Source organism: Megalops cyprinoides, chromosome 21 (genome assembly GCF_013368585.1).
Source record: "Megalops cyprinoides isolate fMegCyp1 chromosome 21, fMegCyp1.pri, whole genome shotgun sequence".
Taxonomy (NCBI): Eukaryota; Metazoa; Chordata; class Actinopteri; order Elopiformes; family Megalopidae; genus Megalops; species Megalops cyprinoides.
In genome coordinates, this window is record NC_050603.1 from 18429864 (window position 1) to 18442175 (window position 12312).

Here is a 12312-nt window from a genome sequence, read left to right on the forward strand (position 1 = left end):
GCCTGAAGGTCTCAATCATCTTGTCACAGCTCCAGTTGTGACATGACAGAGTAATTGTCAGCCTCTTAATTGGGGTATAATGAGGGCCCTTTTATGTGAGCGCCTATTTTAGCACGTTTTGTCAATGAGGATGGGAAGCAGCATTAGGTTGCCTGCAATTTTGACTTAGATAAGACTCTGTGGAGGTTCAGCTCAGCCAGTGGTAATGTTCAGACATCGACCAGACGGACCACATCGTGTGGAAAGCATTGCAGTCGGGTTGCACGTCCTCGGTTATCGCAAAAGTTTGCTAGCGTGTGTCATTGCTGTGTCCAGAGAGCACCTCTGTTTTCAGCAGCTTGCACTGCACCGTCAGCCAAATAGGCTGACGTGATATCTGACATCTTTTTCACTGACTGCTTCTGCAGGAACCATCCTACTCAGGAGTTATTACTCAGGCTCATGGCTCAGAGTCAAAACCCACAATGGGTAGCTGAGTCACTGATCATATGTTAGTGTGCAGATCCACTGATGTTCTGAACACCGATGGGAGTGTTTTAACAGGGATCAGCAATCCAGACGTTTTAAAGATCTGCGAATGTGCACAACCAATAAAAATTACCAGTAGCCTGTTGCTTTTGTGATACACAGAGATGACTGCCTCATAAAGTAAGGGACGCCAGTCTAAATGAGATATATATTCTCATATCCTGTCTGAAAGGCTGTGCTCCTCCGAGAAAAGAGGAGGACTTGAAATCACAAATCAAATCATCTGTGGGCACAAAAGGGCTATATATATAAAGGGTGCGATGTGTAACATGCAGCAGCGGATCAGAGGTTGAGAGCAGGTATTGCCCTAGCTTGTTTTTGATTTCTCAGATTTTTAATTTACACTCACGGCTTGCGTTGTTTAGCAGCTTTATGTGAGATTTCTCGATGCATCACACCCTACTGGGAATGCAAGTGAGCTTGTGCTGATTGTTAAATGAACTGCAAGAAGCCAGCAGGCTTGGAATTGGTAGCAACGAAGATATTGTGTTCCAGCGTACTGTAATTTCAGAAGCCAAACGAAGTGCTAGCACTGCATATGCATGCAGAAATATGCATGTATGTTATTCGATATAAGAGTCATTTGCATTTAAAAGTGCTGTTGGTAAATCAACGCTGGAAGTGCCGGAGGTGGTGTTATGTAAGTTTCTCTGGCCGCTGCATTCAGTTAGTAAATTCCCATGATGCTGTTGCTTCAATCGGCCACCACTATTAAACAGATCTGGAATTTCGTTTGGTGAGTCTGTTTCTCTGAGCGAGCACATGCCGCCTTGTTTATTGTTTCGTGCTCAGCGCCTGGACATGACAAATCACAGCGCTTGTTTGTGAAGCAACATCTGTCGCTCGCGCCTCCAAAAGACTGCTTGTGTATCTGGAAGGGAGCCCGCTGCGCATGAGAGCGGAAGCCTGTCCGTTTTAAAGCGGGTTATAATCGAGAGAGTAGGATATGAAAGAATCCATTAAGACTGTTTTGATGTCCTGTGAAGGGCCTGCCGTCTGAAACGTGCGTTAAAGCGGGCGGGCGGGCTGGGCTCGAATCTTTCAGCGCTTGCCGGTCGGAGCGTTGTTCGCTAGAGGAGGAGTTCACGTTTGGCGCCGAGCCCAGAGCTCGCGTTTCGGCCACAGCCCGTCAAGGCGAGGTGAGAGACGGAGCCCTCCGGCAGGGGGAAGAGGAAGGCCCCCCCCTCCTTGGGTCTCCGCACGAGTGGTGGGCACGTGCACCGAAGGGGGCCTGAAATGTCAATGTCACGCAAGACGAGGAGCCGATCCCACTGCTGTGAGTGATTAATGGCAGAGAGACCTGAGCAGAGCCTGCAGTGCCCTCTGCTCCTTGCGCTGAACTCAACAGGCAGGGAACAGGCTATGGGCACAAACACAGAAGCACCCAAACGTTGTGCATATCGAATCTGTTAGTTATTGCCTGTGCTTCATAAATTGCAGAGGTGGGTCAGGGTTCTTCAGCAAGCATCGGAACAGCCCCTCAAATCCACCTTTCCCCCCCTCACAACACCATGCTCTCCTGTTGTGTTTTATCCCCACACTCTATGTGTATTTTTGTTTTATGTGTATGATTTAGCTGGTCTGCTTTCCCCAGCTGACCTGAAAGGCACCCACACAATAAACTAAATGAAATAAAACAATGGGGAAGATACTTTGCACGCAGTGAAGTTCTGCACAGAGGAAAATTCGGAAAAACCTAAGCTCAGGATCCCGTCCTGAAAATGAATTCCACACACTGGTGCTCTCTGGATGCAGGGTTCTCACATCAAATCACTCGCAGAAGTAAGACACATTGGCAACTTTTAAAAGACCTGTTGGAGTCAAATTGCGGCAGCCTGGTGAGCACGTATGCCGTGCTTTTACTTGTTGAATGATTCGGAGTGGGGCAGCTTTCGCTACACGTCCTGCCGCTAATTTGCCTCCATGGGAGCTTTGGAACTCAGCCGCCCGGGAGCGTTTTGAAAACGTTGAACTTCCTTGCGATTTTGAAAAAGGCAATCATTTGAGCGGCTGAATGCACCGCCGTTCTGCTGAAAGCGTCATTTCAGTCCGAGACGAGAAGAGATGAGAAGAAGACGAGGCAGTCTTTCACGTTTCTCTTTTGACGGATTTTGATGGCACAATTAGTTTTTCATTCTCCTTCCGTCTGACAGGCAGTCCCAAAATCTTCGCGGAATTAATTTTATGACACCCTGTAATTATTTCTCCGAAAAGCCATACCGTCAATCGCCGTTTGATTTCTGTGCAGTATCCTGTGAAAGTACAGTCCTGAAAACCTTAACTATAGCAATGGTCAGAACCATTCTGTCTGTTCTGTTCTGTTAGTTCCAACTAGTTGGTCAATGAATGCAAGTAATAATTTATCAATTATTTTACATTAGTCCTTCCTTAAAGACCTCTTCCACGTCTACGTTCAGGGTACATGTAGAGGCGCAAGACAGCGCTGCCTCTTGATAGGAGACTCAGCCACCCAGAACAGTCTCTAAGGCGTCCCATTAATTTGTCAAAAGTCAAGAGTCATCCTCCATCAACACCTAACAGCCCGTGTTTGTCTATATTCACTGTTTCATTGGTATTTATTTCCTTCCGTTTTTGTGTTTCCTCACCATCTGCCATCTTAAAAATAAGTAGAGACTGAGGCTGAAGAGCCAGCGAATGAGGATGAAGGTAGGGTCGGTGAAGCCCCTCCCCCCTCACTGTGTGTAGCTCCTGGTAGCTTGTGCTCTGGTGTGCACTGAAGACATAAGGTAGCGGTCCACAGTGGAATTGAATGTCGTTAGATTTAAAACCTTCGTGTTTGTGTTTGTGTTGTGGAAGTACATGCCTATTACACCTGCTGTGTAGTTCATGGGGAAATTAGGTTGTTTGTGTAAACTGTGTGCGCATTTAAGTTCATGTTTTAGAGACTGTGAAATGCAACATGCAGACCACACCTTCTCATCACCGCAAGTATCAGTATTAACCTAAACAAATGCATAAGATGGGGCCAATGCACCTCACAGGTATGGGCATTCGCTTGCCCTTGGTTATGAGATTTCCGCACGGCTGCAGGTGGCACATCAGGCCTCTCGGTTCAGCGGCTCCTGGAGGCCGAAACGCAGAGGGGCTCTCAAGGTCACTGTGACTTTGTGGGAATGTCAGACGTCCGCCGCTCTGCAGCGACGCGCGGACGTGACAGCGCCGCCACGGGGGAGCGGGCGGCACGTGGGAGGACACCGGATGCCTCGAGAGACGAGTAATGAAATGGCCGCGCAAAAGACAGCAGCGTCTGCCGGGCAGCGGAGAATCCGCTCCCTCTGACTGCGTGACTTTGAGCACACTTCTGTCAGGGTTCCGACATTTTCCAGGAAATGAGTTCTGTGAATGCCTTGCGTAGGAGTGTCTATCGATCCAGCAATCCAGCGAAAACATCACCTGTTGAAAATGGTCCCATTTTCAGTTCAGCAAACGGCCATCCTTGCCTCAAGGTCAAAGATTATTTTGACACCCTGAAAGCTGGGATCTTCAGAGAGCATGTCATTTTCACCGTCTGCTTTAAATGTCATCTTTTTTTTATTGTGACTCCTCTCCATTTCTGGCTGTTCTTTCCGTTTCCATGTTAAGTTATAATTAAGTGTCCCTTTAAGTTATAAGATAATTAACTTGCTGCTCTGTCTTTGGGACCTCACTGAATAATCTACCTTGATGAAAGTCTACATCTGCTAGAGAGACTGACCATCTAGTCCTCCACTCACCCCTGTACAGTAATGTCAGATGCTTTTCAGCGGATCGGTCTTGTCTATTTATACACCAAGAGGTAATAGAAATGATTTGTACCAAATCATACATTATCTCTCCATATCTACAGACTGCCACCCTGTAGTTCATTGGCAAAAAAAAATTGCCTTGTGACTTTGTCCCTTCCAGACAGGATGTTCCTAATGACATTCATATGAAGAATTATACCAGACTGTTTGTCTGGTAGAATCTTAACCTTATTGTTTTGAAATGGTTTGTTCACTATGCCCTGGGACTCTGCACACCCCGCTCCCTCTCTGCCTCTGCTTCTGAATTTCAACGTCGCATTCCCCAATGCACCTTTTCCCGTAGCATGCACTCTGGTAACTGAGAGTCACGTGCAGAGCGTATTTCTGCATATGTCTGCACGGATCGCCCTGTGGAGGGACGTTCGGTGCCACCTTAAGAGAGGAAAATGAGTGGCCGTATCGCCGCTTTGTAGAATGGCTGAAACGGCTGAGTAGGCAAGTAGTCACAAAGCAGGAAGTGGGCCAGCAAAGCAAACGAATCGCTCTGCGGTGATCTGGTTTTAAGGAGGCCAGGAAGCCTTGCTACTGACTCTGGGGTTGAAATAAACAGCTTCAGGATCATACCACATTTCCATTGGAGCACACAGATCTACATCATCTTTGTGCCTGTGTGAGGCTTGATTCTGAAATTATTGTGCTGGATTTATAGGGGTATGTGATTTAGAATTCGTATATCCATTTGATCTGTCACTAAATACTAGTGACTAAAAGCAAGGATTCACTCCTGCTGCATTTTTCATTTATTTGAGCAAATTTTAAAGACGTTACACTTGCTTAATGTTTTCAGGAAAGCAGAGTGGCAGTATTGGTTGAGTAGCCCCTGAGGTCATCTTTTGGAGAAGCCAAGATGTAGTATTGATCCACAGTTCATTATTTAATGATACACAACCACAGCAACATTATTCCCATAAAGGGAATGAGAATCCCTAGTGTGTTTCTGCTGCTGTCCAATTTATTGGACATAACTTTGGGAGAATTAAGAGGTAGCTTCCGCTAAAGCAATTAGCCTCTCCTGTTGGGTAAATGGACTGAAGCCTGTGGTGGCACCGACTTAAAAAATATGAAAAACAAGGCAACGTGTTTTGAATGAGTGCGAAGGTCAAATAATGATAAACGCAGGTGGTCAGTGCCGGGGCACCTCCGTTAGGTGCGATCGAAGAAGGTGGCTGACCCCTGACCTCTGACCCCTGAACCTATCTGCCCCCTCTCATTAGGTGCCATGGATGTTGAAGAGCGAACGCGGCAGATGAAGCTGAAGATGAACAAGTACAAGCAGGGAGCAGGCTCCGACTCCCGGCTGGAGCAGGTGAGGACGGAGAGGAGGTGTGAAAGTACCCTGTTTAGACTGGCTGATAAAAGCTTAAAGGCAGCAAAGAGATCTACTCCAACCCTGTTAATGAAGCGTTCATAGTGTGAGAAAGCTGCTTTCTCTGCTCAGAAAAATGACAAAAAATTTCTTCAGCTGAATTTGGCCACAATGGTGGTCCTTGTCTCTGGTTTTGAAACATTTACCCAATAAAAACGTGAAATGAAAATTCTGTTCAGTTCAGAAGATTCAGTTTGACCCTAAATAAAGCCTAATTATATTCATTGTAAAATTATAAATTGCAATCATGGAGCATCAGAGAGAGAGAGAGAGAGAGAGAGAGACGGTAGTCAGTGAGTACTGTTCATACATAACATTTTGGAGAATTTTAATTTGAATTTGAATTACAATTGGAGTAGATTGTACAGATTCTAATGATTGTGCACAGTGTGAGAAATAGTCTATGGTACTAGATTTGATGTGTGAATCTGAAACGTAGATAGGTAGAGATTATTTACTCAACACAAACCATGCCGTGCCATATGGGTTTAGAGAAAGTGTGAGGTTCTGGTCACATAGTGGATCACTGCAACCTTCAAAGACCAGAATACTCTCTCTGCAAAATACTTCAGAATAGATGGGCAGTCCTTCACAATTATAAAACACTCAAAGCGAGGGACTGTATACCTTCTCTCGAAATGTCAGAGAAATCCGGAGGGACAAAGACATTGCCATCGCCCATATAAACCGCACAGCACTCCAAGCACATTGTTGAAAACCTTGGTTATGTAATCTTTGCTGATGCAATTGATCCTTTTTATTCCACGGACGTTAAATATGAAGTATTCCTCTTTCTTTAATAAGCTGGGAGTCTGTATTTTGACACATGAATGCAAGAAACAGATGCTTCTTCTCATTTTGTTTGTGTTCTTTGTTCAAATGCATGATATAGGACCGCAGCTGTGAACTAAACTTAAGCTTAAGAAAAACTTAATGGAACATACATTATGTGGGAGAAAGAATCCAGGTTTGGTAGTTGGAAAGGTGCAGTCGTGTAGGAGCCCATGTATTCTCAGACTCTGTACCTTGTAACATCTAATTGGAATGTAGATGTGCTTTACCTGGAACTTGACCTTTACCTGACAGTTATTAGAAATGTGTAGATCTAATTAACTGGAGCTTTAACTTCCCTGAAATTTATCATTTACATGTACGTTTAATTTGAACTTACAATGTACCTGACAGCTATCATTAACATGTACATCTAATTGGAACTTGATAGTTAAAATTAATTTGTACATCTTGTTGGGACTTGAAGCCTACCTTGCACATATCACTGACTTGTACACAGGGTTCGAATTACGGGGGAGATCGGGGGGGTCTGACCCCCCTAATTAAGTCTTGGACACCCCCCCCCCCCAAAAGCGGTAAAAACAACAGGGGGTCGAAGCATTTATATATCCTTCTTACCTTACAAGATTCTTCCAGGCCTGAATATGGGAAATATATTGTAATATTTACAATTACAGGTAAGAAGGATGTTAAATATTAAGGATGATAAATGTTTTGACCCCCCCGAACTGTTGATTTTACCTCTTTTGGGGGGGTCGAAGTCTTAATTACGGCAGTCAGACCCCCCCGAACCCCCCCGTAATTCGAACCCTGCTTGTACATGTAGCTGAATTTTGAGTTGAGTTGGATTTTAATATGAAGTGCTATGAAATAGTATTATGAAAATTAGGAAATGATTTAGCAAATGGCCTCTGTAAGGCTGCTGTATAAATGAATGGCACATTCACACAGACTCTTTCCCTGTTTTCACAGAAGCATGTTTGGTTCTTTTAGTCATGTTCTTAAGATCTGGAAATGACGTAATGCATTCCACTTCTGCAGCGGTCGGGCAGGGATCCACAGCGGGGCTCGGACAACCTCTCCACCAAGTCGTCGGACAGCGATGTAAGCGACGTGTCCGCTGTGTCGAGGACCAGCAGTGCGTCTCGGTTCAGCAGCACGAGCTACATGTCTGTCCAGTCCGAGCGGCCGCGGGGGAACCGCAAGATCAGGTGGGCGGGCCCCGCGCACCGGGGGGGTTCCGGGGTCGAAACTCCGGTGCCAGTGGTAGGAATGGGCAAGCCTCCGACCCGCCTCTGAACCTCACAAGCGTCGGGTTCAGACCGCCGCCGCCACGTTCAGACTTTTTCACCGTGAAAAGGTTTGCACGGGGGCGCCTTCACGAGAGAAGAAACATAGGTCTAATGACCGTTTCTCGCCTTCCTGTGAGTTCAGGTTTGGCTCTGCCAAAGTGAAAAATGAACCAAATGTCTGAACTTCACTTTCCTACCCTGGAGGTTTGCTCATTGCTTATATCACACTATGGTGTTTGTAAAAATCACTCTCTTTTTATTGTTATGATTTCATTATAATTACACATGTATGCTACAGTGCCTCTGGTTTGGTTGAGTTTGTGTTTATTTTCACGTCTTTTGTTGGGTTTCTGCTTGTCACCCCATTGATGTTCTCCGCTTCTTCAATTTCATTTTACTGTTTGCTCCTTATTTTATACAGAGGCAGTTTCTGTTTTGTGTTTATGGCCATGTATGACTGTGTTCCTCTCTGTTTTGCATGCCTCCTATTGCATGTCTGTGTGTCGTCAGCCGGTCGCAAGCTCTTCAGGAGAAAAGTCAGTCGAGGGAGGGCGAAGAGGAGGTTTTGCCTGAAGTTTCAGAGGAGGAGGCGGGGTCAGGGGTGGGGGAAAAGAGCGAGACAGAGGGGGGCGGGTCAGTGGACGGGGCGGAGGGGGGCAGTAAAGGAGAAGGGGAGGAGGAGGAGCTGGAGTTGGACGAGCTGCTGAGAGCATTGTCAGAGAACGACGTCAGGTAAAATTCAGTTGGCATCCCTCCTAGATGTCTAGTAGCTTAGTAGTGCTGTAGCTAATATGCTTCCCACCCCTCCTTACAGCATTTGTTCTGAATTCACAAAAGTCTCCTTTTTTGATTTGAAAATACTGTAAGGAATTTTGTTTTTTTTCATATACATATTAGTACTTTTAATACATGAATTGTCTCAGGATCCATTCTGAATTTCACACTACAGACCTTTAGCATTTGAGTGCTCATCCAAACACTTCAGTTTTTTGCACACAGTACAGCATCGGTAGCGTGGCAATATATATATATATATATATATATATATATATATATAATATATATATATTTATATTGTTCAGAGAAGGATTTGGGTAAACATAGATGCAGTTGAACCTGGGATTTTCAAAATCGGTTTTAGAATGTGGAACAGACACGCACGAGTACGAAGGATTATTTTCGTAGCATACGGAAAATGTTGCTTTTAATATTATTAACACCCACCCACAATTCTTTAAGCCTGCATAACTTCAGGGTATATATCAGCAGGCGTAAAGACACCGCATGAGAAAAAAAATGGAACAAGATTGCAGTCATGACAGACTGTGACTCATACTGTTCTTCCATGTGCATGGGCCTTCTCTTTAGTCCAATATAATGTAATGTATGCTGTATGTTGGATATATACATACAGTAATATATGAGACTACATTTTGAAAATCACACACATGTACTGAGGGTCTCTGGTTGTGAAATTAAATGAAAATAACAAATGGCTATTGGACAGCCCACGTTAAACAAAGTCATTGGCATGTCAGAATTTACAGACTGTACTAATGCCACTGGGTCTGTGTGTGTAGGCACATGTGTGTGCATGTGCATGTCTATGTCTCTGTGTGTGTGCGCGCGTGTGTGTGCGTGTGTATGTTTCCCGCATTGTGCCCTCTCTCCCCCCGCCGAGTCCCGTGTCTCTTACATAATGTCACCGTCATGCTCGGAAGCATGACTACTCCTGCTGTCAGTCACCACGAGCTATACGTGGACCGGTAATATCTCATCCCTGCTTTCTCCTGCAAAGGACATCCTTGCTGCCTGTCACCCCTCAAGGTTTTAATCCTTGTTTCTTATTTAAACCATGTAAGCTAAACTCCAATTACTTCCAATTTACCTCAGGTCTCTAATATTTTTAATGTTCAACCTTTATATTTCAGTCCAATTAATGACCATACTTTCTATTATATCTTGAATTTCTGTAATGGAGAAGAGTCTGCATTGCCCACTTTAGAAAAACAGAAAGTTCAGGTTTTTCGTTAATAGTTTCAAATTCATGTATATGTTCACACCATACAATTGGAGTCAAGGATATGTACAGATCGAGTTAGTATTCAAACAGAATAGCACAGAAAGCACAGAAAGAAAGTAATCATCAGCATCATTTTTGAGGGTTATGTCTTATGCTTAGTGCTGTGTTTTTGTTTTTTTGTTTTTTTTTTTTTTTTGTTCAGGAATAGTTGTATAATATGTAAAACAATGACATTTAAAGGTGAAATGGCATTAGTACAAACCGAATATAACATACAGTAAGCAATCCTCATTACCAGTGACATGTGGCCCATTTTAAATGTCAGGTCACAGCTTGGCTGAGAAAAAAAATGCAGCATCTTTTGCATTTTCTATGACAACAGAGTCTAAAAGTTGATATTTTTTCAGTAATAGTCCAAATTGTCTGATAAAGTTAATCCTAATAATATTCTAACAGTAGTAATGTCACGACTCAGGCAAGGACTCAGTCGCAGACCACGGGAGCTTTGGGTTGCAGACAGGTTTATTAAATCGCTAGGCAAGATCGCAAACAGTAAACAGGCAGGGTCAAAACCAGAAAGGCAGTCCGTGGGCAGATCCAGGATCAGTAAACAGGCAGGGTCGAAACCAGAAAGGCAGTCCGTGGGCAGATCCAGGATCAGTAAACGGGAACAGGCAGGGTCGAGCACCAGGCAGGCAGAATATCGGGCGATCAGGGCAGAGTGGCAGGCAGGAATCAGGTCGAAAAACAGGCAGGTCGAAACACAGGAACAGCACACAGACAAAAACCGGCGGGGACGAAACAGGCAAAAAGCACACTGCTACGAACTAGCAACAGGACAGGGACACGCAGGGAAGGTATAAGGCAGGGCTGACAAAGGAATGGGAAGCAGGTGTGCACGCAGGCAGGTGAAGGCGATGAGGCAATCAGGCGGGCGGAGACCAGGCAGGGAGTGGGGCAGGGCTAGAACACAAGGAAAACAAAAGCACATGGACAGGGAAAAACAAAACACCGTAGCTAAGGGGGCGGAGCACTGACAAGTAACTTTTAAGATTTGAAAGTTAAAAAACAAGCATTGAGGCTTTTTATGCACTGTATGTAAACTCCCTCTATTTTTAATACAGAACTGGAATTGGTGAGGTTGGAGGAAACTCATTCACTATTGCATAAAGGCAATGTTTCTCAAATATTGGACTTTAAACAGTTTGACTTAAACCCAAGACCATAACAAGAGTAAATTATGTTTTGATGAAAGAAGAGAACACTGTGATTTGAAATTTAAGTGTGAGGTTCTGTTTCTGTTTAGCTACTAGCTAGTTAGTTTGAATAATGTGATTGTAGCTTTTTTGTCTTTTCGTATATTGGCGTATATGTAACAATGCTAGCTAGCTAGCTCTGCTTCAAACTGCATTACCCTGCCGTGTAAACCCAAAGCAAACAATTATAGCGAGAGACCAAACAATATGAATGGCTAACATTAAACTCATTGATAACGTCACTCCAGGGATACAGGTTGTCCCATGAAATGCTTTTAAGCTTTGAAGTTATTGTCAGCTAGCTATCTTATCATCTTAATACGATAATATATGCGATTTATCAGTCACTGTTTTACTCACTGCGTTAACACAAGAGTGAGGGCATTTTGTGGTTTCTCACTTTTTTAAAGTTTTCGTTGCATCTCTGGTGGCTGCCTAGCTGTCTGAAATTGGCTCATTTGGGTATAAAAACATTCAGATGCCTTCAGTAAGCATATAGTGCAGTGCCTCTCAGCAGGTCTCCTGTAGCAGTGAGCCCCGTGCACTCTGTCATATTATTGATAATTATGTTTTGAATTTTCATTGTCCAACATTTTTGCTGTTATAAAACTTTACTGCCAGCTTGGCTTTCCATTCCTGTCCCATCCAGATTATGGTAGTGGTTGTAATATTATGCAGAATCACGCTCATGCCTGGCCTTGCCTAGGCCTGGTCTGTCTGGCTCATCATTAAATTTATATCAGAGCTGCATGTTATGCAATATCTACCCTTATTACAGTGAAGACACTTTAATGAAAACTATTACTGAAGCATCTGAAGGTCTACTTGTAATTTGACACCCGTGCGACAGGGCAGGACAATCTGTAATGGAAGTAAAATGAGGGTGATGTGTCATTGAGCAGTCAGTAAGAGCACTGTGTAATATGAATTTACTCTATATGAATTTGCTACTGTAAAATTGCTCCCTCTGTGCTAATCACATTTTATGCTGGAACACAGGGGACATTAACGGTACTTTACACTTGTAAAAAAAATTCTAAATGATAGGCCATTAAGGTCACCTTTGAATTTTCCTGAATCTTATAGTGAATTCAATTGTCCTTTACAATAGTTTTGTGATGACAGAGATAAATGTTTATTGCAGGTCACATTTTAAAGGTATCTTCTTCACATGGATACAACTTATTCTGATAAGTAAGATGGTCCTGTATATGCAAATTGAACGATACTGTTGTTTACTTGCGTGAAG

General features: G+C 43.8%; 1 protein-coding gene across 14 annotated transcripts in view; it reads left to right on the plus strand.

Annotated features, from left to right (window-relative positions):
• The window catches only part of LOC118796481 (regulating synaptic membrane exocytosis protein 2-like), a 151274-nt gene that overhangs the window by 109608 nt on the left and 29354 nt on the right, over positions 1-12312 (plus strand). For 13 of the 14 annotated variants that reach the window (XM_036555367.1, XM_036555372.1, XM_036555369.1 and 10 more), the window contains 2 exons: positions 5549-5640; positions 7534-7703. In XM_036555367.1, coding sequence (XP_036411260.1) covers positions 5549-5640; positions 7534-7703 — 262 coding nt within the window. Of the gene's footprint in view, positions 1-5548; positions 5641-7533; positions 7704-8455; positions 8517-12312 lie in introns of those variants that run through there. The other variant, XM_036555381.1, reaches the window with a different exon arrangement.